This window comes from Pararge aegeria, chromosome 8, assembly GCF_905163445.1.
Source record: "Pararge aegeria chromosome 8, ilParAegt1.1, whole genome shotgun sequence".
In the NCBI taxonomy this organism is placed as follows: Eukaryota; Metazoa; Arthropoda; class Insecta; order Lepidoptera; family Nymphalidae; genus Pararge; species Pararge aegeria.
Genome location: NC_053187.1, coordinates 4,449,789 through 4,476,233, shown reverse-complemented (window position 1 = coordinate 4,476,233; position 26,445 = coordinate 4,449,789). Strand labels below are relative to the sequence as shown.

Here is a 26,445-nt window from a genome sequence, read left to right as displayed (position 1 = left end):
GAGAATTCTCTCTAAAAAATACAACTTGCAATCTTCGCTAAGATCACCATAATTAAAATTTGTAACGAAAACTACAATAAAGTGCATACTTTTAAGATTTTTAGGGTTCCGTACCCTTCCGTACCCGTTGTGTGGTGACGGTAGATCAGAATACAGTTGTCGTACGAGGCGACTAAGGGATTATTACGGAGAACAGGAAGCAGTGTCTTCTTTGCTACTGCTCTCATCTTCTGCGTCCATTCATTTTTCTGCCCAGCGTGGTGATTATAGGCAAATAATGAATAAATGAATGAATGAATACACTTTTATTGTACACTACATAAAAATACAGGAAAATTTATAAATAACTACTTTTTACGATGTATACAATAAGGCGGCCTTATCGCTGCATAGTTATCGCTTCCAGGCAACCGATGGCGTAAGAGGTAGGTGGTGCATATAAATATATTTATGACATGTCAAAAGATGGTCATGGCAAATGATTATGGGCATGGCGATTTAGTTCAGCAGTAGACTGTTAGAGGTTGTTAAGGATCATCCCTTTTGGTAAAACAGGACCCTATTACTAGGACTACACTGTCCGTCCGTCTGTCTGTACGTCTGCCACCAGGCTGGTAGCCCAAGAACCGTGATAGTTAGACAGTTGAAATTTTCATAGGTAAATATATTTCTGTTGCCGCTATAACAACAAATACTAAAAAAACAGTTAAATTTTTGCTCCTGTCCAATGAAGAAGATTTTTTTTTGCCGTTTTTATAGAGGTAGGGAACCATTCGTGCTCGACTCCGACTCGCACTTAGCCGATTTTCCTATTTCAAAACGATCGCTTTTAAACGCGAAAATGTTTTGCAGTTTATGCTTCGTTAGTTACATTCGTATTAATAATATAAGGTAGTTACATGGATTTAGGTTTAATAACACGATGTTAAATGACCTCGATAAAATTAAAATTTGGTCCAAATTCAAAACGTAACAAATCAGTTATTTCGACAGCGTAACTAAGTAGGCAGTTAATGGATTAAAAACCAACACCGAAAAAATCTGTTGAATAGAAACTGCGTTCTTTCGTAGAATTATCTATGTACCTATTGCGCATTTTTTGTTTAACGTAGCCTAATATTTATCTTATTTAGAAAATTTTAGCAACCAACTTTGGAGGTTATCGATTCAGAGGGATTTATTTTTCTTCATTTTGGTTTACAAATTAATGTCGAAATATTCACTTCAAAGTTTGTTAAAGATCTTCTGAGATAGAGGATGACTCCTCAACGGAAAACACTTAATCACTCTCAACTTTAGCCATAGATTCATATAACTCTATTTTTTTTTAACTTGTCTTAATAACTTATTAATCATTAGTCTTTGGATAAGGTACCTATGAATGTCGAAATACTCACTTCAATTTTGTTAAAAATCTTCTAAGATAGAGGATGACTCCTCAACGGAAAACAGTTAATCACTCTCAACTTTAGCCATAGATTCATATAACTCTGTTTTTTTTTAACTTGTCTTAATAACTTATTAATCATTAGTCTTTGGATAAAGTACCTATGAATGTCGAAAAACTCACTATAAAGTTTGTTAAAGATCTTCTAACATGTAGAATGACTCCTCAACGAAAAACAGTTAATCACTCTCAAGTTTAGCCATAGATTCATATATCTCTGTTTTTTAACTTGTCTTAATAACTTTTTAATCATTAGTCTTTGGATATAGTACCTATGATTTAAAAATAGTAAGAAAACCTGTGGTGATTTTAGGCGACTAAAAGAATAGAACTGAAAACTGCCAGAAGCGTCCTCTGATTCTGATCTGAAAACTTTAATACACAGCGCTCACCGTTACGCCAGGGAGCCTATGGCTTTTATTCTTTTTTTAATATTCTTTCTTCAGTTTGATTCTTTTTCGGCCTTAATAATATTTTTAAATATTTTTAAATGATGTCCCGCAGAATGAAGATATACCGACAAAAAAGGTGTGTTAAAAGTCTCTGCTTTCCATTTCTGGTTTTCGAGTTTATGGTCAATATTTATCTATTCTAATCACTGTATCATAACACAATGAAGTCAATATAGTTTTTCTTTTAAATGTTGTTATTGCTGTTCAAAATTTTCGTTCGCTTTAGAAACAAACATGTTCATGGAGGTAAGTACGTGTTTTCGTAAACGGATTTCCTCCGGGATCGTACGTATTTATTAAAATGTTATTAAGTTTGTGAGAAAAAACTAGCAAAGGAAGCGTTTATAGCCGTGATTGGGCAGTGGATGTGACAAACTTTGATTGCAGGGATTGCAATATTACCTAAATGAGTCGCAATAATATGTTTAATACTTTAATGCCTATCCTCCCTGGCGCAGCCGTAAGCACTGTGTACAAGTTGGAGGTCCCACATTCGATCCTCGGTAGGGGTTTTTTTTTAAATCAAGCACTCTTTTAAAGCAACACAACAAACGAAGGTGCTTCTGCAAAAGTTCTTCTTGATGACCCTGGCGCAACGGTAAGCGCTGTCAATTTAATTAGGAGGTTCCGGGTTCGATTCCCAGCAGGGGCAATTTGGAAATTTATATTTTCATAATTTTCTCTGATCTGGTCTCATAGGAGGCTGTGGTTAAATATTTACCAATCTCGAAACGGCTGTCGATTAAGCGTTCCGGTACGATGTTGCGTTGAAACCGAATCGGAATTTAATATAAATGCCTTACCTTCTGACAGGTTAGCCAGCCAATATTCGACTGCATCAGCATTTACAATCAGTTGCTGACAACGGATAACTTGTAGTGAAAAAAAAATTATTAAAACATCCACATTGACTACATACAAAAACGATTTCGTAAGTAAGTATAAACAAAACCTACATTCGATTTCCAAATTGGTTCAAAAATATTGGAGTTGTTCTGTGAAAAAATTCTCAGTCTCTTCTTCTTCTTTTGATTTATGGCTTTTCGTAGTGCCAAAACAGCACAATGTACTTTGCCAGTGTCAAGTAGCTTGGAAAAGGCACGAACTAGAGTGGTCAGTAAAGAAAAAGAAATGTCTATATCATAACTTCGACCTGCAATTCTCAGTCTCAACAGCTCTGAGTTAGGAAGTTGAAGTCGAATCATAGACACTCTAGGAGCCGTTAAGCAGTCGGTTCCGGCTATTATACGTACCATGTACGAAGACCGCCAGGAGGCTTGTGTCCACCGATGGGACGTTAAATTCGGCGGTCATTACTCTGTGGCAAACCTTGACAAACATAATCTATGACATAACGTTATTGGCTTCCCGTCTACGATAATCGTGCGTGCAGGCAATCACTACTTGCCCACTTCCTAACAATCATAACGATGAGCGATGCATCACTAATTTATCGTAATAAAGTGATTAAATACATGTATTCATGACTAAGAACATGACTTTTTCCGTTTGGAAATTAGGATGCTAATTGCCACAGACAATAATTAAACTGTTTGTTAGCTAGAATCAAACATCGAACGATAAATGCACAGATATTTGGTGGGTGTCCCCTAAATTGTTTCCCAGTCAGTAAGGCTAGCAAAGGCTGGGGATAAAAGTTATAACCCTCGATATATCCGTTGTCAGGGGGATATACTTAATCCCCCTGACAAGGGATATAATTAACGTCTCACCTGCTAAAGCTTCGCGTGCTTTAGCAGAGAATATGAGAACTCTACCCCCGTTTTACACATATATTAGTTGGATATCATTTCCACTTGTGCGCCAATGCTCTGAGAGTTGAAAAGTGTGGGAGAAGATACATTTTTATCCTTTCCCCGGGGACATAACTGTCTTCTGCCCAAGCTAGCCGTGCAAGTCGTGCAAAAAAAAGGATAGGAGCCTTTTTAGCTAAAGCACATTAAGATAATAGGTTTTTATAACATACTCGTAATTAGTAATAAGGTTTTAGTTTACGTAAATAATATGTGGAAGCTGAACAAAGTATTAATATTATTATTGTGAACTGTTGATTTTTCTTGTGGAATAATATCAAAGGTTTATAGTGTAAATTATTATTGTCAAGTTTCATATTTGTTCGCTTTTTGATCCGCTTTGCTTTTTGGTCATCATCATCATAATTGTCAACCCATTACCACTTCTGGATCCAGGTCTTCTCCCAGAATGAGAAGGGTTATGGTCATAGCAAACTGGCCAAGTGCAGATATGGTAGATTTCACAAGCCTTTGTGAAGTTCTTAAGTAAGTACATGCCAATACCAGCTGTATATTAAAAAAAATAAGCCTAGATTTGCTATTCTCCGCGAATATTAATAGGAAATATGAATTATTATAACAATTAAATATTATTCATTGTAAAGTAAACATCTCCTGAGGATGCTACGGTTTCGGAGCGAAACGTGCTTAGGGCGAACATTGCCGAAGATCTGTTTGGTGTGGAATGTAAGGATTGGAAAAATTATAAATTACACCATACAGATTCTCCTGCTTTTCGCGATATATATCAAATAACTCTTAATTTTCATAATATATAATGGAATTCCGCAAAGTACCACGTGCTTCTATCCAATAATACCAACTCTGTAATCCTCAATTTACGAATAAAGAAATTGAATCGAATTGAATTGAAACTGGATTGAAATTGAAATGAAATGATTACTTTTTAATTTATCACACGCGAATAAGCTGACATCTATACTATTTTGCTAGCAATTTAACGCTTCGTTGGTAATGACTCATTAATTTATCAATTTCATCTGTCAACGCTCTATATATTCTTTGGTAATTGATCAAATCGCTAATTAACAAACGTTTTAACATTGAATTATTAATAATTGACAAGAATGGGTCATTTACACGAATAATGCGATAATGTGTGTTTGTTTAATTAATTATTACATATTATGTCAGAAACCAAATTTGGCTCTGGGATAATTTGCGACCGTTCTCTTGCTTTTTCCGTTCTCTCGGTGCACTTCATAACTCATCAACATCATATCAACCCATTGCCGGCTTACTACAGGGCACGGGTCTCCTTCCACAATGAGAAGGGGTTAAGGCTGATGGGGGGAAATGTCCTTTTATAGCATAAAGGACTACGTAATCGATAAAAAAGCTTGGGTGTAAATTATTGCTCTAACCAGTTTTTCTTTTCTAATAATTTTAAATGACATTGTGAGATGGTGATAACAAAAAAAAAACACCCGGCTAAGTTTGTTGTGGGCTTCTTCTTAGACCAGGACGCGTTTAGAACCCTCGTAGCTCTAGTTTTAAGTTTACGAATGTGGTTATCGCCATCATCTCACTACCGTGTAATTCTTATGTACGCATCAAAAGTGCCACCTACTTGAATAAAGATATTTTTGACTTTGACTTTGGCTCTAGTCTACCAGCTGGCCCAGTGCAGATTGGTTGACTTCACACACCGTTGAAAACTTTATGGAGAACTCTAAGGTATGTAGGTTTCCTCTCGATGTTTTCCTTCACCGATGAAGCAAGTGATTTTTTAATTGCTTAAAACGATGTTTGTTCTACCAATGCATTACTTTAAACGATGTGTTAAAACACATTTATTACAGCGATGAGCGGGGTTACACTGTTGATATACTTCTTAAAAACAAGGTTGCTTGGAACTTGGAAGCATCCGAATCTACTTTCGTCTCTTGCAAAATAGAAAAATGAATGTCAAAATGTAAATTGCTGATGTTGGAAAAGCAGACTTGCCGGCTTCTTCTCCGTAGAATCTGGCTTCCAAACCTGTAGTAGTCACTACAAACAGACAGACTTGACTGGTGTAAGTGCTTAGAGCAAGTCTATACTAGAAATTAATGAATGTTGAATTTAAAAGAAAAAGACGTCGCTGATGCAACTTTGCCACTACTACTTCTTACTGTGAAATCTCATAGAGAAAATCAGTCAACTTACAACAATATAACAAAGAATTTGTCAAAAAAATTACCCATTAAACTTATATCTTGGAGGCGAAAGAAACAATAAAACTGCTGGTTAATTTTCCGATGATTATAACTGGGTTTCACCGATGCTATACCCATCAAGCCATCACGCCTACACCACAGATATACTGTAGGCTTAATATAAGGTTTGATGACTCGCAATCATCGAGTCGCTTTCGCGTATCAAACTCTATAACGCACAAATAAGAAGCCTTTTAGAAGAAGATGAACTTTTTGTTCTTTCCCCGTGGGGAAAAATGTCTTGCTAGTCATAAATAATTTTGACTATACTATCTATAATTATAAAGTCATATACCATAACAAATTCTACATCATAAAGGCTAGAGCAAACTTACAAACCGCCTCTTCTGCAAGAGTTGCTCAAATGCTCGCTCGGATCTTGACCTACATACGCGGAGCTATATTGTTTAATTACATATTGCGAATTACGATTCATTATTTTGACGCGTAAGTTTATTTCATTGTTATTGTTTGGTAGTTAATAGTTAATAGTTAATAAAAAATAATTTCCTCTTGTTAAAGGCAATACAACCCTTTGTTGTCTTAAAATAACTGTAACCAAATATTCTCTTGTTTTCCTTAAAATCTTTCTTTTTGACGTTCTTTTTTAGGAACACTTAGGAAAGCGTTGAGTGCCTTTTGCTGTTAGCCTGTAGTCCTTTGTAAACAAGCGACACCGTTGTATTACTAAGTCTGTACACGTAATTGTAATAAAAAAAAATAAGAGTAATACAAGCTCGTAATTGCGATAAAAAAAATTACGTGTTCACTGAGGCGTGGAAGGAAGGACGATATATTTTGGTGTAAAAATACGAATGTTCTAAGGGTATTTACTAGTTACCCTTAGAAATTTTAGGTTCTTCCAGGACCAAAAGTAGCCTATAAACTAGGTAGCCTATATTTATAGGTAATATATGATAAAAAGAAAGGATTTTTTGTTGGTTTGTTTGTGCCGAATAGGCTCTGAAACTACTGCACAGTTTATAACAATTTCTCTTTTTTAATAGAAAATAAAATTATTTGGAAGTAACACTGGCTATAATTTATTTTTAATTAATTTGAGATGCTGCAATAATGTAAACCACAGAGGCATAACTTTGCTTATAAAATTCAATATTTAGCGTGCTTTGAGGATATAATTGTCATAAATATTATATGATTTAAGTTCTCATTTTTGCCTACAAAAACTGCTAGGAAATTATAATAATAATTAGTTTATTTCAATTAACAGTTACACAGTAAATTAAAAATAGTACAAAATAAGGCGAACATAAGGTAATGTATGTCATGAAACCCAGTGGCGTGCACTGGATTTCTTACCAGGGTATGCATACAGCACGAAAATTGCATAAAAAAGCTAAAATCCTCCTCCTATTTGAGCTGTATATAAATTTTAGGGTAGGCAGTGCTTTTGTGCATTTATGAATTGCACGCCACTGATGAAACCCAAATTCGATAATACTGCTATAGTGCAAGTGAGTCGCAGTTATTATCGCCTGTCTCTAAATAAATAAATAAAATAAATAAATAGATATACTACGACAATGCACACATCGCCACCTAGCCCCAAAGTAAGCGTAGCTTGTGTTATGAGTACTAAGATGACTGATGAATATTTCTATGAATAATATACATAAATACTTATAAAATACATACAAACACCCAGACACTGAAGAACATTCATGCTCATCACACAAATATTGTCCAGTTGTGGGTATCGAACCCACGGCCTTGGACTCAGAAAGCAGGGTCGCTGCCCACTGCGCCATTCGGCCGTCAAGGCCGTCTCTGGAGCGATACCAGCGATATCAACCATACACTAAAAATAAAATTAAATCTAGTGAGAGGAATAAAAACCTAAAAACCTTTTGAATTAAATTCAATTGAATGCATTTATTAACTCTTAATTTTTTTTCTTACATTTATATAAACACATCCATAAGAAGAAATATATCTAACTATCATCGTTAAGCGACAATAGCTTCTAGCAAATAAAAAATTTCGGCCTTTTTAACGCGGATCAAACCGCGGGGACAAACTAGTGAATATATAAACTAGGTAATGAATATAGGGGCAGACGCATGCCATAAAAGTTATAGGTACAATGTTGTTTTGTTATCTTAACTGGTGTGTGTATGTAATATTTTACGAGCTGAATTAAACAGGATTGCAGATTGTATCTTTATTACCACACTACACTTGCGTGTACCAACATTGTGTGCAATCGATGAGCTATCTGCATTCCTTACGTTGTGAGCAACAGAATGTGAAAATTCATATTTTGTAAACAAGCATGTTTTTGACTGCAGGTCAACATAACTCTTACTTTCTAAACACATGCAGATTCAATAGAGACTTTAATATTGTAGAAACTTAAGGGGTTTATTAATTATCAAGGCCGACTGGCGCAGTGGGCAGCGAACCTGCTTTCTGAAGTCCAAGGCCGTGGGTTCGATTCCCACAACTGGAAAATGTTTGCGTGATGAATGCTTAACTGGTGTTAAATGTAAATTAATAAAACCTTCATATATTTTAATTATTTTCCTAATACAAAAACAAGAAAGCAGTTAAGAAAACCTAAAAAAAAAACAAGTGATCAGTTTAGTGAAAAGAAAGAACCATTATCTATGCTTGGTTATTGCTTTGTGCTAAACTGGATCCGGTGTACCGCGTAAAATTTCAATGACTGCAGACTACAATAATTTGCAGTGGGACAAAAGTATGCGCAAACGCAGCGTTCGTTGCACCGAGCGACCTCGTGAGAGTGTTGCGCAAATATGTTTACAATTGTTTACAATTATTACCACCTGATTAATGGTAGCTAATCCTGACATAGCGGTGATATTGACTCCCTTTCGCGAAGAGAGAAGTTAGATTCCCGCCGCACCTTTAAGTTTTCGTAGTTATGGCATTCAAATATCACTCGCTTTAATCGTTTAAGAGTTAAGAGTAGCCATTTCTACATCACTGACATCGTTCAAAGAGCAGAAGCCCTGAAATGGGCGGGTCACATATGTCGAAGGGAGGACGGGCGGTGGAGCCCAGTGATTCTGGATTGGCAACCGCGCGCTGGACACAGAAGCATTGGCCGACCACCAGCTCGATGGAGAGATGACATTGTAAAGGCAGTAGGGAAGAACTGGATGCAGCTAACCAGCAATAGACCGAGATGGCGATGGAGAACTGTTTACTTATTTTAGTAGGCTTCTTGTGGCAGAGCTCTTCCAGGGAAGTACTATGGCCTTGCTTATTGCTCAAGCCGTCAAGGAGAATTGTTGCAATGCTGTCTTCAGGTCTGAAAGCCATGGATGCAAGCGTAATTAAAGACGCATGAGGCTTAACGCCTAGACCTCAGGTTAATGGACACAGGGCGGAATGTTGCAGGACGTGATCCTGGCATGCCAGGACGTTTTTATCCACGTTTCTGATACGTGCCGCTAAGATGTGGAACGCCCTCCCGGCAACTGTGTTTCCTGCCACGTATAATTTGAGTACCTTCATGGCTAGAGTGAATAGGCTTTTTCTAGGCAAGCGTGCTCCAACCTAGACCTCATCATTGCTTTCTAACGGGCATGATTGTCGTCAAGCGCTGGCCTATCGTTAATAAAAAAAAGAGAAAAAAAAAATGCCGATGCATGATGTATGAAGTGTTTTTCTGTTTAAAGGCGATGGTTTATCACTTATTACCCGCTTACCCATAACCTCGGTCCAAAAATAATTACTGAATAAAAAAAACTCTCGAGGTCGTGTGGGTGTAGTAAAGTTATCTGCTTACGTTAGTGAAGTCGCTGTTTACTTATCGTAGTCTTTTAATGTCCCACAGCTGGGCAAAGGCCTACAGAAAAGGAGGGATAGAAGGTGAAACCCTCCACGATTTTTTAAAGTGGGTTGGCGGGCTTTTATCGATTTCTCGTAATATAATATGTTAGTCAAAATAACCACGAACACGGTTAAACGTGCTCTCCGAGGCACCGGCGTGTAGGTAATGAAAATTTATGAAACTAAGGGCCCTCAATTGTTTGATGGAATATAATCATATATTCCATCAATCATATATTTAGACGTTAGCATTAGTTCTTTTATTTAAAATATAACATTTTGTTTTGTTAGTATAACAAATGGAAACTACATTAAAAAGGTCGAGAAGTAAGTTATACAGAATGTGTCTGCAATAAAATCAAGTTTTATTGTGACCATAAAAAGTATGAATTTGCTACGCGCAATACGAAGTATCAAAAGGTTACGGATTTGACCGTTATCTTACGGTTAATAAATAGCCATGTCTGTTTCCGGAGCATTATTTTTAGTTTATAGTAATAGCTTTTTGATTAAGGGCCGATTTTAAAATCCCGGACTAAAAAACGAATGGGTGTTATAAGTTTGATGTGTTTGTGTGTGGGTGCGTGTGTGTCTGAGGCATCGTATTTCCCGAACGGTTGAACCGATTTTGGATTTTTTCTTAACAGTGAATTAGTCGGGAGTGTTCTTTGCTATGTTGGATAAAAATCGGTTCAAGATGGCCGCCGCCGTACGATGGCGGCTTATCGACAATTTTTTTTTATAACTGAAAAGGCTTGACTGGTAAAATTCTATACACTAAAACAAATAACAAATACAAAATGAAACCTTATGGAGAACTCTCGGGCATACAGGTTTCCTCACGATGTTTATTGCCACCGTCGAAGCAAGTGATATTTTAATTACTAAAAACGCACATCACTTAGAAAAGTTCGGGGTGCGTGCTGGGATTCAAACTCTGCTCCCCGAAAGTGAAGCAGAAGTCCTAATCACCTCTTTTAATACGTATTTCATCATAACTGTCCCAATGCTAAGAATCGGCATCCTCTCTCATAGGTGAGAGAGAAACAGAGCTTTGACCCACTACGCTGCACCAAAGCAGGTTTGAGGGCTTCAACATATTCTCCGAGGCACCTTCTAACCTAACTCCCGGTTGCCACTAGGGATATTTAACAAAACAATCCAACACCTAACAAATAACATTTTGGGATTCGAACCCTCGCGATTCGTAGGAAATATGCTACACTGTATTATCGGTCCAGTGATTAGCATTTAATTCACATTCAAATTAATTATCAATTATTTTAAAAGATAACATAAAAATTGGGTCAATAGTTATTTTGTTTTTAATATTGGGTAGGTGCAGACTACAGATAACTTAATTACTTTTAAGTATTTAGGTTTCACCTAAGTGTGAAATTTGTAATATAGACGAAGATGTCTTGCATTTGTTGGGGGAGTGTGTTCGGAATAGGCCAATGAGGGACCAATTAATATGTAAATTTAAAATAAATCTTCATGATGTGGGGATTTGGCAAAGTATCCTGGCGGCACCTTATTCAGAGGTAGCCAGAATTCTATTAGATTTTAAGTTAAGATAAGAGAAAGGAAGTATCAATTTTTGTAAAGGGAACGATGGGATGGGAACGATTAAGAAAAGTCCCGAATAAATAAAGAATTAAAAAAAAAAAAAAAAAAAAAAGTATTTAGGTTACTTTACTTGCCGATAATATCTTTTATTTCTCTTCTTGCTTTACACTTGCTAATGTCAGTTGTTGCCAATGTTTAATAAAAGGGCGGGAAACTTCGCACATGGCGGACACCAAACGGACAAACCCCTCTTCAAACTTACCGCAAACTCGCCCCGAAAAGAACTTTCGCTGCCTATACCTTACATACCGTAGTACCAGCGCTATTACATAGGCAAGTTCTTTAAAATATTATATTGAAAATTTTACACTTTTATAAACAAAACCAATCCTTCCCAAAACGAGTTTACAATAAATTTAAATAAAAATCTGAAAAAAACGCGTCCGCCATGCACGATACCTCCCACTTTTTTTCTGGTAATAACTTATACATAAATAAGTTTGTATTAATTGACGCAAATGATCAAATCTAATATATTATTTTACGAGTATAAAGGATTACGTAAACGATAAAAAAAGATTGGGTGTGAACTATTGCTCTAACCAGGTTGCTTCTTAAATATTTTCAAATGACAATGTGAGATGGTGATAACAAAAAGAACACCCGGCTTTTAAGTTTACGAATGTAGTATCGCCATCACTACTCACTGCTATGTACTATGTAGATAATCAATGCATCAAAAGTGCCATCTATGTGCCTATTTCAATAAAGAAATATTTGACTTTGACTTTGATTATCATTATAGGGCCCAGGGTCTCCAACGCGCAAGCCCATTACGTATAGGCATTATTGCAGTAACAAAGAATGTTAAAAATATTGTATTTATCTAATTATATAGGAGTCATGCATTATGAACAATGTATTTTTATATATATTCGAACTGAGATAGGTGACTTGACTTATATATTTTCAATAAATAAAACTGCAAATCTAGCGAACCGCTTTGACAAGTGAAACGCCGAATTCAAAATTATGACGTAACGTCTATAGAAACATAATTTTATAACGTTTGAAATACGAATATCTCTGCGATATTCAAGTATTTTGTGAATTCAAACTTTAAGTTACTAAGTTTTTTGTTATCAATACCAAATTCAATAATCTTTAGCTCTAATCGCCAGTAGTGCGGCCATGACACCTGGCAAGCGTTTTTATTTATTTATTTAATTTATTTGGTATCTATAACCCATCACTACGCACTACACTATAACATAAATAGAATAATTAAAAACTTAACTAAATAAACTTACATTAAATATTAATATGCAATATAAAAAATAAAAGTTACAAACTAAAATTTCTGCGTCCAGGCAGCCCTACGTGGAGTTTAATATACAACTTGTAAATTGGAGAGTCGTATCGATTTATTAGTGCTTTTTGTAGTACATTATTTTGTTAAATCTGATTTGCAATTTATATCGACATAACCTTTAATTTCTACAAAAATAAGATATTTTTGGATAGATACTTCCGAATATTAGAAGGCAATTTTTCAAAATTTGTCATCATGCCTGTTGGTAGTCTTAACACATCTTTGAGAATATTATCTCGAACTCTTTTTTTTATTCTATACAAGTTAGCCCTTGACTGTAATCTCACCTAGTGGTAAAAGATGATACAGTCTACGATGGTAGCGTGCTAATTTGTTAGGGAGTATAGTAGTCATACCCCTAATAGGTTTCTACGCGACATCGCACCGAAACACTAAAGAAACACCGAAACATTAAATCGCTTAGCGGCACGTCTTCGTCGGTAGGGTGCAGTGGCGTTCACTTCATACATGCACCAAAGCACTGCCTACCCTAAAATCTATATATAACTGGTACAAGAGGAGGATTTTTACATACCCTGCCCTGATTGCTATTTTCCTGCTTTATACATACCCTGGTAAGAAACCCAGTGCACGCCACTGGTAGGGTGGTAATTAGCCACAGCTAAAGCATCCCACCAGACCAGACTAGAGAAAATTCAGGAATTATATTGCCTCTGCTGGGAATCGAACCCGGGACCTCCTACTTAAATTCACAGCGTTCACCACTGCGCCACTGGGATGTCTAAACAGCTGTGGACCTCTATATAACTATCCTTACTCTTTGCATTAAAATTTACTGTGCATTAAAATAAGTGATAAAGTTTGAAGATTGTTTGTCTTCTGAGATGTTATTTACAGTTGGTTCATTATTTTTGGTTTCTCAGTATCCGAAAATATGCAGCCTTTTGTTCTCTAGCCTAGATCTCAATTACCTACTTTTAATAATGTTAAGTACCTATTCGTGTACCACCTTGAAGATTTGTTTCTAACCGTTAAAGCATTGTTAAAAGTTGAAACCAATTAAAATACTTAGATAAAACAAAAAACAAATAGCGGTTTACGGGTCCCATCGTCTGTCCACCTGGGGGACGGTTGGGGGTCGACCGACGCTGCGTTCACCGGTACGGGGTTGCCACTTTAACACCTTGGAACACCAACGTCCATCGGTTCTCCGAGCTATATGCCGGGCCCATTGCCACTTCAGCTTTGCGACTCGTTGAATATAGTAGTGTGTTGTATGTTATTAGGTAGGTATATATGTGTTTAAGTAAAGGAAAAGGCAACGGGCTGACTGACTAACTAGGTGGCTGAGTGACTGACTAACTAACTGATCTATCAATGCACAGATGAATAGCACGGATTGGACTAAAATAAGGCGTTCGCAAGAAAGGTTTTTTGAATGATCATCCCCTAAGGCGGCAACCCCAATAGTATATAGAAATTTGTATGAAAAATCGGACTCGGACATTAGTTATGCCTCGGGCAAATCCCAGTTGTATTATATTATACTAGCGGACCCCAGCGCCATCTGTCGGGCTGATTTGTGAATCTAAACCATCCAGGATGCCACCCAAACGCATACCGAAAAATTCATTGAAATCGGTCCGGCCGTTTAGGAGGAGTTCAGTGACATACACACGCACACAAGTAATATATATATAAAGATAAGCTTTAAAAATTCTACTTTTTACGAGGCGTTAGGCGTAGGCGATGTAGATGTTTATATATGTAAGTATAGGTACTTTAGTATCTACGTCATGACTTACTACTACAGCTGGGAGCCGCTGGAGGCAAGCGGCCCAGGACCGTGTATTGTGGAACTCCCTACTAAAGACCTATGTCCAGCAGTGGTTGAGGTGATGATGATGATGAAGTAAATTGGCTCTCGGGAAGCCGATTATATTTCAATAAGTGGTATTTATTTTAGGTGCAGAATGTTGGATTTTTAGGTTGGTTTCTATTTGTTCCATATTTCCTACAACAGTGTTTGTATTCAACGATTCTATTTATTTTATTGATAACCGTAATCTAAAATTGCATTTGCAAAAAGAAACGGCGTATTATCCACATGTGCAATTTTAATTTTAAATATATTTATATACTCTCTGGTGCCAGTATCCGCACTATAGACCAAATAAACGATAACAATTTAATTTATTTTATTAAAATAAAGCGAGGGATTTTTTTTTCTAGTATTCTTTAATTTTTTTATTACTTTTTTTCATTTTTTTTTTAAATTTAATAATCATCATTATTCATTGTAATTTTTTATTTTATTTTTATTTTTTAATTAAACCAGCCAGCAACATTTTATGATACTGATATAAAACCTTTTTTTGTGTTCCGCTAAATATGCCGCCGGTGTGTGTATATAATTCAAAGTAAAGTAGTTTTTTAATTTGTCTTTTTAATTTTATATTTTTGACATGGCAATAAATCAATTTATACTATATTTTTTATTGTATATTAACTAAAACTAATTGTTGTTTTAAATGTATTAATATGGGTTTTGCCTGAAATAAAGAGATTATTATTATTATTATATTATTAAAACGACCGTTGCACAGTTCTGCACAGCCAATGAACCAAAAAATCAGCCAAGCAGTTGTCCACAAGGTGTGTAATTTATCATGTTTAACATCACGGTGATCTGAAAAGCATACAATTTGCCGTGGCCCGCAATCATCGGGACCGCTCTAGCCTAACTGTAACATGTGTAACTGTATCGAAGTTAACAGAATACGGTTGTTTCGTCGAATTGCGTAATAGCCATCACTAACGGTAACAAGCTCGGCATAGTATTAGAATTAAAAAAAAAAAACATAGTACATGGTAATGAGGATACAAACACAACCTGTGGGGGAAACCTCCGAATTTAAGTGGGTATTGTGGCTTGCATTGAAATACCAAGCATCTCTGACACAAGTCCTAAATCAGCATGTTTCAATACGTATCATGAGGATCTAGGTTTTAATCCCGGGTCGAGCCAAAACTCGCTAAATAGTTGGTAACAACCCCCGTACCTCAGAGAGCACGAAAAGCCCTGGATCTCGGTTATTATCACAAACTTGTGACAATAGCCCAAAAACACGCTTTGGAGCAGCGTGGTGGAACGTGGTGGTGGAGTATATGCTCTACAACCATCTCTTCTATGACAGAGGACTTCTGTGCCCAGGCGTGCGACGTCAAAAAGCTGTGGGTGAAATTTTGAAGTAGGAACTGCTTACCTTTAATTTGTCTATGGATTTCTCCCGCAAGCAACCAAGGTAGGTAGGTACCTAAAATAACAAAACAAAAGAAAAGTTAGCATAGAGTTGACAAATAATAAAACAACAGTGTCAAATCTAACAAAGCTTTAACAAGCTGGATACAAGAGCTAACAAAAGCTTGTTATTGGTGTGTCAATTCATTGTGTTGAAACTAAGAGTAAAACTACATTGTGGTCATAGCGGACAAATTGTTTTCACTTTTACAATAATATATTCGTAGTACACGAGATGTAGAAGCGTTTTTTTCGATTCTTCAAAAAGCCCTAAACATAGGTAAAAACCAAACAATCAGACGCTCTTTGACATGAAATATGTAAAAGCTAAAGTTAAAATTAAGTTACTGTTTTTCATCAAGTAAATAGGCTAGTTCGGAATCACTAAAATGTATCTGTTTTTGGGTTAAAAATAATTTTATGTCTGTATCCAGGATGCTACTAGCCAGCTACTAGCTTCGCTCACGTTAAGTTAAATTTTTGATTTGTTAAATTTTAACTAGAAATACCTTGCTGCTAATAGAAAAATATGTACGTAAATTACAAAAAAAATCAGAAACTTTCATATAAATTTTCATTCCCTATGGAATTACCTTGAAGAATAAATTGATAAATGAAGGATTTTTTACAAACTTTCATCCCCAATTTAACCCTCTTAGGGTTGGAATTTTCAAAAATCCTTTCTTACCGTATGCCTACATTTTGATAACTAGGTATCTGTTTGAAAAATTTCAGCCTGGTCCGTCAAGTGCGACCGACCTGTGCGTTCATAGATCAGTCAGTCAGTCACGTTTGTCTTTTATATATATAGATTTTTGTCATTGCAGTGCTTGAGTCAAACATCCATACTAATATTATAAATGCGAAAGTTTGTTTGTTTGATTTTACATTACGCCCTAAGAAAGTCGACGCGCCTTACTAAAGTCGGGGGTAACATAGGTTACTTTTTATGAAAAAAAAACCTTAATAAACGTTGTCGAAGAACGCGGGCAACAGCAGTAATAAGCAAAGAAACAAAAGCACTTTGACATTATGTAAAAGTTTAAGTATAAATCAAGTTTAACACACTTTCGCATTTATAATATAAATATGATTGTAAGAATGGATTTTAGTAATTACTTTATGTTAGTGATGTCGCGTAGATTCGAAAGTCGAAAGGGGACGCTTTGGCTCATCGGCACTTAGCATACGTGAGAATAGGGTTGCCAACTTCAGAGAAAATCCGCCTCGCCTGTGACGAGGCTTGTGTCCAGCAGTTGGACATTAAACAGACAAGAATGATGGTAATAAAAAAAAATTAATAGCTTAATTTGTCTATAAGTTTAAAAAAAGGCCCATATCAACTATGTACCTTAATAGCAAAATGCGCAATTTATTAAAATAAGGCATAATCAGAAACAAATAAAATATATATTCCAATTACGTCTACTTTATGTCCTAAAATGCAAGTAAGCACAAAATTAACTTTGGAAGGTATATTTGCTCTTCACAAAATGAGGTCGTAGGGGCGACGATCAGGCCAAATATCTGCACTGAATATAAACATAGATTCCAGATCATGAGCCAACCATAATAGGTAAAAGCCTCGTGAGAGCAACCTTGATACGAACGATGAAAGCGCTGGCAATGTCAATCGTATGCAATTTGAATTTCGAACGTTCACATACGTAAATAAATACTCTTTTGAGCATCATGTCTCGATTCTTGAATACCAATTGTGCGCAATTTGAATATCGAACAGATTAAAGGTGCATTAAAGATATTTGTTATTCGAGTGTATTCAAGCTTGGCCATTTGACGCGTTAAATAAATTCGAATTTCGAATCAGTTACATACCGGATAGCCATGTATTTCTTTACGTTCATCCTCCATCTCTGTATACCTACTTAGATATACCTAAATGGTGTCGACCACATACTTGTACATGACTAATATTGAAGCATCAAAAACCACTCCACTTTAGTAGCGTTTCTCGAACAGGCGGTAGGTCACTTAATTCATTTAACAGTTGACAGTAATTTTTTAACCCCGCATTTTCTAAACGTTTATCATAAAATGAGAATATTGGGAAAGTTTGTGAGCTAGCAACATTTCTCGGGTGTGAAGTGAGATGTGCTCGTGGCGGTTCTTGGACACAATGCAAAAATGACTGAATGAGGATTCGTTATGTTTTTAGTTCAGTGGTGTCGAATTGTCTTGTTTTTGTCGCTTTGATATTGCTATGGCATCTACCTTTATTGCTATTTTCTAGAAATTGCATTTGTCATGATGCGGAACCCCAGAAATACGCTAGTTCGACTCGCCCTTGGCCGGATTTTTAAAATTTATGTTTACACTTTGTCTTTGACTTTAATCTAGATTCTGGGTCAACGTTTTTCAAGTTTACGACTTAAAAGTAAGATCATCCGTATTTTTATTGTCCATTAAAATACGGACTTCAATCAGATCGTGACTTGCATTCGCGTTTTTAAATTTGAAGAGGAAACCTCGTTTTCACTTTTTAAAAGGGAGAACACCGCGTGTTCGTTTTTTTTTTAATTTAGACCGCAACCCTTTTTTTAAAATATTTTAATCATAAAGTTGACAGTCACCTTTGTGGATCTTCCAAGTATACGTGACATTGGCGAAGTACAACGTGCCGATTTGGCACACCTAAAAGTCAAAAAAGCAAAAAAAGAAGAAGATAGGTATGTCTATAGATAAAAAGATACTTTTTATGCGCTCATAGGTGTACGTAACTATAGGTAGTCGGTATTTATACATACTTGTATAAATAAAATAAACATTTATTTAATGAGAAGCTCGACAAATAAAATCATTAATGCGACAATAATATAAATATCATAATGTTAGCATCCAATACTATAAAATTATTGAAATAACTACATAGTGTGAGTAATAATTTAAATATGTAATGTGGGCGAGAAATGAATCATTGGAATAACATTAAAGTATACCTATTTGTTTTAGTAGCTAAGTATGTTTTATTATTTACTTTGGCGTAATAAGTTTATATTTTTATGGTTTCGCTTTCGTATTTGAAGATCTGGCGCCAAGGTTTATTAGTCTTGATAAAGGTGCAACCACAGAATACAGATAAGGCTTAACCTGAGGTTGCAATATACAGAGCGTGTTTTCTAAAATCGAACAGGCAAACATTGAACATCGAACAGGCTGTTGCGTTGCAAAGGAACTGATCGAAGTTCGTCCACTTTTTCTTGAGCAGCGCGACAGTCGCAAATAAACCTACGAATACGCGACAGTATCAGCTTGCCATACGCGCTTCGCTTACTCGCATTTTTTTTTTTAAATAAATTATAGAAAATTAAAAATAATAAAAAAAAGTGAGTTTTTTTAGGTCAGATCATCCACGTCCGGGACGTATACAAAGGTTCCCCGAAGTCTCACAAAGCCAACAAAAGGGGCAAGCCGTGGTAGTTTTTAGTTTGGGTATACCGCCTTTAGACGGGGGAGTCCCACATAACCACCGTCCTGCCCAAGGGTCGGAGATAACAATAAATCCACCACCAAAAAAAAAAGGTCAGATCATCCGTGGCTGTTTAGTGAATTGTTTTTATACTTAATCAATATTAAACACAAAACCAAAATGATATTATTTTTCATTTTTATATGTCTGTGTGTAGCTTGGCCACCCTACATTTGTCAAGAGAGTTCATACATTGGGTGCGAGATTTACGGGTAAGGTACTTTTTTTCGAGTAACGAGTACTTTTAGACCCTTCAGATGACGAGTTGAAAAGCCCCTTGTTACCAACGCAAAAAGCACGCAACTTGTGGGTTAATCCTCATCAAACCCAGAAGTTAGACATGGCAAAAAATTCACTTGGTTCCGAGCACAATCGGCCATTTTTACGGTACATTGAGCTTGGTTTTTGCACGTTTTAAATCCATCGCTTTGCTTCTGCGGTGACAATTTCGCATCATTTTTGCAACGCTTTCTTGAATACTGCATCAACGTAGGCATTTAACGCTACCGAAACGGGGCACTATGAGAAAGAAAGCAAGAAAAAAGAAGCAAGACGAGCAATAAAAAAACCAGATGAATAATAATAATGTACTTATACATATTTTTTTTATTAATGGCATCAACGTCAACGCGAATTGTTACCTCCGCGATTCCACTTCTTGAGCGCTCTACAGATCGTGATTTTTGATTCGTAGAGACATTCCGAGCATTGCTCTGTCCATAGTATCTTTGAGCTTTCCTAACAGGCCCTCAGTTCAATCTCCGAGCCCTAACGCCTCAAGCTATTGATAAATCGAATGCAAAATCTTCAGATAACAGATTGAATTCAGCGTCTTATCCTTATCTTCAGGGTTTTGTAGTAGTAGCATTTTGCGTCGGAGCTCGCCCGGGAAATTACCATCGCCGCGCCGTGCTTATTTATGCCGCCAAGCAGCATTGTTGTGTTCCAGCCTGAAGGGCGTGGTTGCCGCTGTAATTAACGACACAGGGCGGCACTTCCTAGGACGTGTTCAAAAAGCAACACTTCTTGATTGGATAATAATGTCGGGCGTAAACCATCACTAAATATGAATGAATATGAATGACTATTGAATGACCTTTACTTCATTATTCGCAGAGCATCACTATAGTTTAATGTTTAATGTCCTCTTTCATTCATTTGTCTTATAGTTATCCATAAGTTACATAGTTCTATCTAGTTAGTCTTAGTGGCCCTGCCGTACTAACAAGATGTAAAATAAATAAATCATAAATATAATTCTAGTAGTAAGCTCCGGTCAAATTTTTTTTAAACACCCTTTTAAGGGTTTAACATCCTTCTACACTTTTACAGGGATAAAACAAAAGGCCGGGGCTTAACCAAAGGAGGTACTTCCTCAGGTATTTCTAACTAAGTACATTCAAAATTCGAACCATTTAGGTTCGTCAAAACCGTCCAAAGTGCTGTGAAGCAGTAACAAATATCCTAACATTTATTACACTGAAGATACAAACAAAACATTGGGCTATGCGACCGAATTTAGGTTGATACTATTTCATCAACGGGCAATATCTAAACTAGATCAGATGTAATGATATAAGTAGTGTAACGGTTACGCATTCTTTATAACGGAGAAGGTTCATGAACGTGCAGTTTTTCATAGCTATTATAGTCCCAAAGTATATATATAATCAGTCTCATTGGGTTAGTGGTTAGGATTTTCGCAACGAATGATGAGATAATGGGTTCGATTCCCGGGTCGGGCTAAGGATATATATATTTTTTTTAAAGTCATAATTGTTGGTCTAGGCAAATGCCAGATGCCGACCTGATGGTAAATAAAAAAAAACGCCTGTAAATATTCCATTTCGCCATTCCAGCACCTTAAGATCCCAACGTGTCCCGCCCATTGCCATTAGACGACTCGTTTAGCTATGACGGATAATTTTAGACTGAAATCATATCTTGTCAATATTGCCAATATTTATATGGCCGATTGGCGCAGTGGGCAGCAACCCTGCTTTCTGAATCCAACGCTGTGTGTTCGGTTCCCACAACTGGAAAATGTTTGTGTGATGAACATTAAAGTTTTTCAGTGTCTGGATGTTTATCTGTTTATTATAAGTATTTATATCTACTATTCATACAAATATTTATCAGTTATCTGGAGCTGGATGACGTTATGTGTATTGTCGTAGGATATTTATTTATAGGATTTTAAACAACTAAACCTCGGTGGCCCATATTGAGGAGCTCCGGGATCTCCTGGACACACCGGCGCTTTACTAATGCAATTCTCTTACCTATCCTATTTTAAGAATAATAAAAGGCCTACACATAAGTTTTTATTACTTATTATACTGGAGATTTTCTTCATTTTATATAATCTGCATACCCTGTGCGTACCCTCTATGCACGCCACTGATTGCTAAAGTGCTCATAGGTACTTATTTTAGGTTAAATTTTACGTTAGCAGCACATTTAATTTTTTTGTATGAGTACGTTCATCGCGTCCTAAAATTTTACCTACTTCACAAACCGTTATGAATTACGCTGCCAATGGATAGTAGGTAACTCTAAATAACAATTAAAAGCCCCGTTTTGATTATGATCTACAAAACCAACATCATTTTAATTACGCTCCAAATTAGTTGTATCAAAATTGAAATTTTACAATTAGTTTAATGGTCCGAAATGGATCAGATCATTGCTATAGCCGAATGTTGCAGCGGCGTTCAAAATTATGCATTTCGGACCAAAATAAGTAGGTCCAAGTACCGTAAGGTTTTATAACTTTTTACAGTACGAATGCGATAAGCTAAACATATGGGTAAAAGTGATGAAATTAACCTGCCTGCCTTTCTTGAGGTCGAAAAAACTTCAAAATATGATTATTTAAACGAAAGCAAAACTCTTGTGCCTTTTTGTATGATAATATACGCAAACAATGTCGCGGGTCTATCTAACCACTAATAGCCCGTTGTGGCCATTAAGTTTGGTGTGGCCTTCTCACATTTCGAACACTCGAGTCTAAGCTTTTGTTTAACCTAACCACGATGAGAAATTATGGATATAGGCTATTTAACCCCCTACGCAAAAACGAGGGGGCGTTATAAGTTTGACGTGTCTGTGTACGTGTGTCGCTGTCTGTGACTTCGTGTTTCCCGAACGGATGAACCAATTTTGATTACATTTTTTCTGTTTGAAAGATGAATTAGTTGGAAGGGTTCAGCTATGTTTGATGAAAACCTGTCCAAGATGGCCTCCGCCACAAAATGGCGCCGGCTATATTTGAGTACAGAGAAGTCTATGGTTTTAAAACACAATAGCAATCTTCGTTGTTTTAGAATTCCGTACCAACAGATATTCCTAATTCTCCGCTGTTTTCTCCGCTCCTCATGAACTGTTATAGAGACGTTCAAAGATTAAATCACAGAGTTTATAGATATATTGCTGCTAGAAAAATAAATGGTTTAAGAAAAATCTAAAATGGTAACCGGATAACAAAGAAATTGAATTTTTATAGAAATATACATTTCAAAAGTTTTAAACCCTAAAAAGGTAATCACAACTAAACTGAAATGATTATAATTGGCTTTATAGGGGCTTCAAAACACTGGAGCATATACCGCAGTCGAGTAAAAAAAAAGTTATTTGGTTGTTATTTTGCCGGATCGTAATAATTTCAATATATTCGTGTACTGTTTCAGGTTGCACCTTGAAAAGGACTCTCCGTCTTCACGCGCTTATCTGGTTAGTTTCGACAGATAAGAAGTTCCTTTTATTGCAAAAGTGGTACAAAAAAAGTACATCCATATTTTGTGATCGATAGAATCTTGAGCGACGCGTTTTTTCTTAATTTTTTAGCGCTCGTTCAGACACGGCGGGAACCGCGCGATTATAGAATCGCATGGAAATCGCGCGGGTCTTATTTATATGAGTTAGTTAGTAATCGTTCAGACATAACCGCGCGGTTAATCAAGCCGCGCGGTTACCGCAACCCAACCGCCAGAAAATAGAATCGCGCTGCTCCCGCGCGTTTCTATTACTATGGAGTCTTTACTTCGCGTTCAGTTGCGTTGCGGATACCGCGCGGTGAGCACGTCACTGTTCGCGAGTTCGCCATGGATCGTTTCGACACTGAACTATTTATTGATGAGGTGGAGAAGAGACCTGCAATATGGGACATTCAGTGTGATGATTACTCAAATAAAATTATCAAGAACCGAGCTTGGCAAGAGTTGGTGGAGATATTTGGAAATTGCGAAGACACGGTGGAAAAAAAGAATATTTTAAGTAAGTAGGTTTATTCACCAAAAAATAATTGACAGAATTATGTTATAATTATTGTTATGAAGCGTATATTATACTCTCCGTATACTTTAGGTACTTAAATAAATATAAACAAACTTCGGCTGCTTTATGCAGACATTTCGAGCATTTTTCAAATGAAGGTCACAACGGTATTACCATATTTCGTTTGTTTACATTTAGTTATGTACCTAAACATTACAAGTACGGTATGTTAGTTGCAGCTATATCTTTGTGTCTTGCCATGGAACACGCCCATCATTCACAAAGTAATGAGCGAATTTATCTCTGATATTCAAAGATGACGGTGTCCCTCTTCCCGCATGCAAGGTATTGAGATTAGTCATGGGTGCATTATATAAAGTATCTTTAAATTTTAGACCATCTCTAGTCCGCACATAGTTATGTAGAACACAAGAAGCTTTTATTATATCTTCGGCAAAATCTATGTTTACATTTATAGGCCTATGAAAGATGCGCCATTTGTTCGCCAAAATACCAAAAGTGCACTCAATATTACGTCGGGCTCTCGATAACCTATAGTTAAAAATCCTTTTTTCATATGGTAAACATTTGCCTGAATATGGGCGCATTAAATTTTCTGCTAAGCCGAAGGCTTCATCTCCAACTATAACATAAGGCATTGGTGTTAGGTCTACATTAGATATTGGTTTAGGTGTTGGTATGTTTAATGATTTTTCTGTCAGGCGTTTATAAAAAACCGAATTTTTAAATATAGCAGAATCACTGCTTTTGCCATAAGCCCCAATATCAACATAAGTAAAGCAATAGTTGGCGTCGCAAAGTGCTAAGAGCACTATGGAAAAGTAATGTTTATAGTTATGATACAAAGAACCCGAATCAACAGGCTTTATAACTCGGATATGCTTGCCGTCTATAGCACCAATGCAATTTGGAAAATTTGCATATCTCTCAAAGTCTCGTGCTATTGTCTTCCAGATATCTTCAGTCGCTTCGGGCATGACTATGTTTACCAACTTATTCCACAATGATTTACATACTTCGCGGACAATTCCAGTAATCGTCGATTTTCCTAGGCGGTAATTGTAGCTTAGTTCTCCAAATGAACAACCCGTACCAAGATATCTGAAACAAGAATATTATTAATAATGTTATTATTTTTAGGTACACAACTCCAAAAAAAATGGAAAAATATACGAGATTGCTACAATAAAGAATACAAAAAAGAAAAAACAACTCCTTCTGGTTCAGGTGCTCGTAAAGGAGCCCGATATATGTATTTTTCAAGATTATCTTTCCTGCAGAATAGTGTAAGTAATAAAGACACTACAACTAATATTGAAGAACAGAATGAAAGGCAAAGTGAGGAGACAAGTGAACTAAACGCCAATGCAACCGAAGCCACTGAAATACGTCCCCCTAAACGTAAGAAAACACAAGTGCCAGAAGAAAAAATAGCGGTTTTAATAGAAAAAAGTATCGAGTCACGAAAACATTTTCAGAATGAACTTCAAGAAAATAGTATTACCAAGCAAGATGACGACAAACTCTTTTGTTTGTCGTTATATAAAGAACTCAGAAAAGTACCAGAAAATAGGCGTTTAGCAACCAAAATTGAATTACTTCAAGTGATACAAAAAGGACAAAGCTTACCACCCCCTCTTCGCTACAATACTCAGCAGATCACACCTACGTATTGGCAAGGACAACAGTATACAAGCCCGCAAGGATATTTTACTACATCTGGATCATCTCCTCCTGTTCCGGCACCGTCACCGTCACCATCGCAATTTAGTTCTGGCTCTCAGTCCTCTACAGTTATAGAAAATATTTATGCTGATTTTGAAGAACAATAAATAAATCTTACCTTAAAGTTATTACGAGTTTCTCTTCCGGTGACACGCTTGGCCTCAAATGCGTTTCAGAGCATGAAATATCTTGCCTGATCAGTTCAATTAGTTCATCAAAAGATTTTATTGACATTCTCAAATAGTCAAAAAATTTGTTATCATACATTCTTAATTTGGGATATAATGTTACGAACTGACCATGTACTAGTCGGTCACGTAATATTGGATGCACCCAATACCGCCTTTTTCTTTTCTTTTTTTTAAGGAGCAACCACAGTAAACACACTTCTTCGTCGACCTCCATTTTGAAACTGACGCTTTACCCGCACGAAATCGCATACTAACCGCGCGTGTCTGAATAGCATCACAATTTTGCGGTTTGAAACCGCGCGATTCGTAAACGCACGATTCCCGCATGTCTGAACGCACGCTTAGATGCATTTATAAAGTTATTGTCACACTTGAGTGCTAGTATCGAACGTGAGTTTTCTCAAATAATAGACATTAATAAAACAAATGCCGTAATTATTAGAAAACTAGTGTAATAAGAAAACCGTTATAAATATAAAAACCTTTTTTTTGCGTAGTTTGCCTGCACCACATTAAAGACAAAGACTAAGAAAAATTATAATCCACTTAAATCTACCTTCCTAAACGAAAAACAACAGATAAAAAAATGCCCCGATTTACTTAAGCATAAGAGACCGATATGTTGCTAGTATCTTAATCTAAGATTCTATGCTGATGTTAATCCCCTTTATGGATCTTCTATTAGATACAGGTGAACTTGGCGAAATGCAAAGATCTAATTTTGGGAACCAAAAAGGCAATAGTAAAAATTTCCCAAATAAATAAAATATTTTATTTAGTAATCTCAACACC

General features: G+C 36.3%; 2 protein-coding genes across 3 annotated transcripts in view; both read right to left on the bottom strand.

Moving 5' to 3' along the window:
- The window catches only part of LOC120625584 (ATP-binding cassette sub-family G member 8), a 78,889-nt gene that overhangs the window by 39,678 nt on the left and 12,766 nt on the right, over positions 1–26,445 (bottom strand). The window contains exon 2 of one of the 2 annotated variants that reach the window (XM_039892643.1): positions 15,920–15,970. The exons of the other annotated variant lie outside the window; for it this stretch is intronic. The gene's annotated coding sequence lies outside the window, so the exon portion shown is untranslated. The remainder of the gene's footprint in view (positions 1–15,919; positions 15,971–26,445) is intronic. 2 annotated transcript variants of the gene reach the window in all.
- Positions 23,289–25,995, bottom strand: LOC120625585 (protein ALP1-like). Its single transcript, XM_039892645.1, has 2 exons — positions 25,581–25,995; positions 23,289–24,838 (listed from the first exon to the last, which is right to left on the bottom strand). Exons 1-2 carry the CDS (start codon positions 25,865–25,867, stop codon positions 23,956–23,958), a joined length of 1,170 nt encoding a protein of 389 aa, XP_039748579.1. The 5' UTR covers positions 25,868–25,995; the 3' UTR covers positions 23,289–23,955.